The 2,042-nt window shown below is 44.4% G+C and overlaps 1 protein-coding gene across 1 annotated transcript in view; it reads left to right on the top strand.

The window, feature by feature from the left end:
- utp20 (UTP20 small subunit processome component) overlaps window positions 1–2,042 on the top strand; it is a gene marked incomplete in the record, with an annotated part of 32,575 nt that overhangs the window by 22,637 nt on the left and 7,896 nt on the right. Inside the window, 5 exon segments of the mRNA XM_014027005.1 lie at window positions 265–404; window positions 490–646; window positions 734–832; window positions 1,008–1,175; window positions 1,252–1,418. Of these exon segments, the coding sequence (XP_013882459.1) occupies window positions 265–404; window positions 490–646; window positions 734–832; window positions 1,008–1,175; window positions 1,252–1,418 (731 nt within the window).

Genomic DNA, 2,042 nt, shown 5'->3' with positions numbered 1-2,042 from the left:
GCAATATTATCGCTTATCGCAATAAAATTTGAGACAATTAATCGCCCAGCAAAATTTGTTATCGTGACAGGCCTAAGTTAACCCTAACCTGAACCAGAAGTTAACTCACATCATACCTCTAAACCTAACTAGTAAAGCACAGCAGAGCTGAAAACAAAGTGAGGACATTGAAGAGGTCCTCACTCTGTAGTAAAAACAAGCACACACACACACTCTGAAAACTCTCCCCAGCACGGCTGTGATCCTGTTTCCCTCCTCTGGTAGGTGGCACGGGACGAGGAGCACAAGTCTGTGAAGTCGAAGGAGGTGAAGGACGAGGAGGTGGTCCGGATACCCATCGCCTTCGCCATGGTCAAACTAATGCAGACCCTGCCGCCGCACATCATGGAGGCCAACCTCCCCGGGTACGCGGCCCCTCGTCCGGGTTTTTAAACGAAAGCATCGTTCAGTAGAAACGTAATTAACAAGATGCGCCTCCTTCTCACCCAGGATCCTGATCAAAGTCTGYGTTCTGCTGAGGAACCGCTTCCAGGAGATCCGCGACGTGGCGAGAGGAACTCTGGTGAAGATCATCCAGACTCTGGGCTGCAGGTATCTGCAGTATCTGCTCAAAGAGATGCAGGGGGTTCTGGTCAAAGGATACCAGGTGGGTGCACCAAACAAACAAATAAATAAATAAATAAACAACCAAAACACTAAAAAAGAGAATATGAATTAAAACGTTTGCATCCAGGTCCACGTGTTGACCTTCACAGTGTTCCAGCTGCTGTCAGCACTCAGCCCCACCCTGAGCAGTGGAGACTTGGACCCCTGCATGAACATGCTCATCGATGTAAGAACCTTTCAACCCTCAAACAAACACTAATAAATAATTACTCATTTTAGCTTCTTTTCTGCTGTTTTGAATCAGAACAGTTCAGGTAAAAAGTTGTTCAACAAATTTAATTGAAATCATTCTTGGTTAGTGCAGAAAGCCCCCCACAGTCTAACTGTCTCGGTTTGATCAGATCTTCAACAACGAGCTGTTCGGGGCAGTGGCTGAGGAAAAGGAGGTGAAGGGCATCGTTTCCAAGCTGATGGAGGCGCGGCACAGCAAGAGCATGGACTCGTAYGAGCTGCTGGCCCGCTTCTGCAGCAAAGAGAGCGTCACCAAGCTCATCCTGCCGCTGAAGGAGGTGGTGTTAGAGCTGCACCATAACACAACACTTTGGTGTTCCGGGTTATAAACGTTTGTTTGTTTTCTGCCTTCAGATCCTGGAGAGCGCATGCAAGCTGAAGGTGTGTAACCGGGTGACGGCGGTGCTGCGAAGGCTGATCCTGGGTCTGCTCGACAACAGCGGCATGACGTCACGCGACATCCTGCTGCTGTGCCACGGCCTGGTGAGCGAGAGCCTGCCTCTGCTCTCCAAGAGCAGCCGGTAAGGAAGCTTTAGCTTCGTCTCGCTAAAACTGACCTCTGGGCTCAAGCTCCAGGACACAGACTAACCCTCGTTTATTTATCTGCTGATGTTTTCATGTTGTGCCTGCTTGGTTTTTKTGTGTGTGTGTGTGTGTGTGTTTATACAAACTGCATTCATGTAGCTAGTGTATCAATGGTTAGAAAATGATATCGAAGCAGTAGCTCAAAGCTATATTTGTCAAAGGCCAGGTAAAGGTAGCTAAATGTGCTGTCACACTATAATGTTTTAGACAGCTTATGAAATTTATTTTGTCTAAATTACTAATAAAAGCTATATATTTGATTTTTTTAGCATTGCWGCATGTGCAGGCTTCAGAGGCTTCCAGCTGAATTTGTTTAATTCCATCTTCAACGTAGATATATTTTACAGTAGGCATAAGTTGTTTAAAATGTTATAGTGTGACAGGGCCTTTAATACTCGCTAAATGTAATGTAATTGAAATTTGAACTTTATTTTTGATTGATTTTATCTGAGAAAAAAGGGGCAAATATAAGATTTTCTCTTCTTCTGCTACCTTTCATTTATGATTTGTATTTTAATTAAATTGAATTTATGTTGTTTTTAATTAAATGAATGAATAAA

The sequence above is a fragment of the Austrofundulus limnaeus genome, unplaced genomic scaffold (assembly GCF_001266775.1).
Source record: "Austrofundulus limnaeus strain Quisiro unplaced genomic scaffold, Austrofundulus_limnaeus-1.0 Scaffold607, whole genome shotgun sequence".
Taxonomy (NCBI): domain Eukaryota; kingdom Metazoa; phylum Chordata; class Actinopteri; order Cyprinodontiformes; family Rivulidae; genus Austrofundulus; species Austrofundulus limnaeus.
Note: the sequence above shows the minus strand (reverse complement) of the source record. Positions and strands in the feature narration are given on the sequence as shown.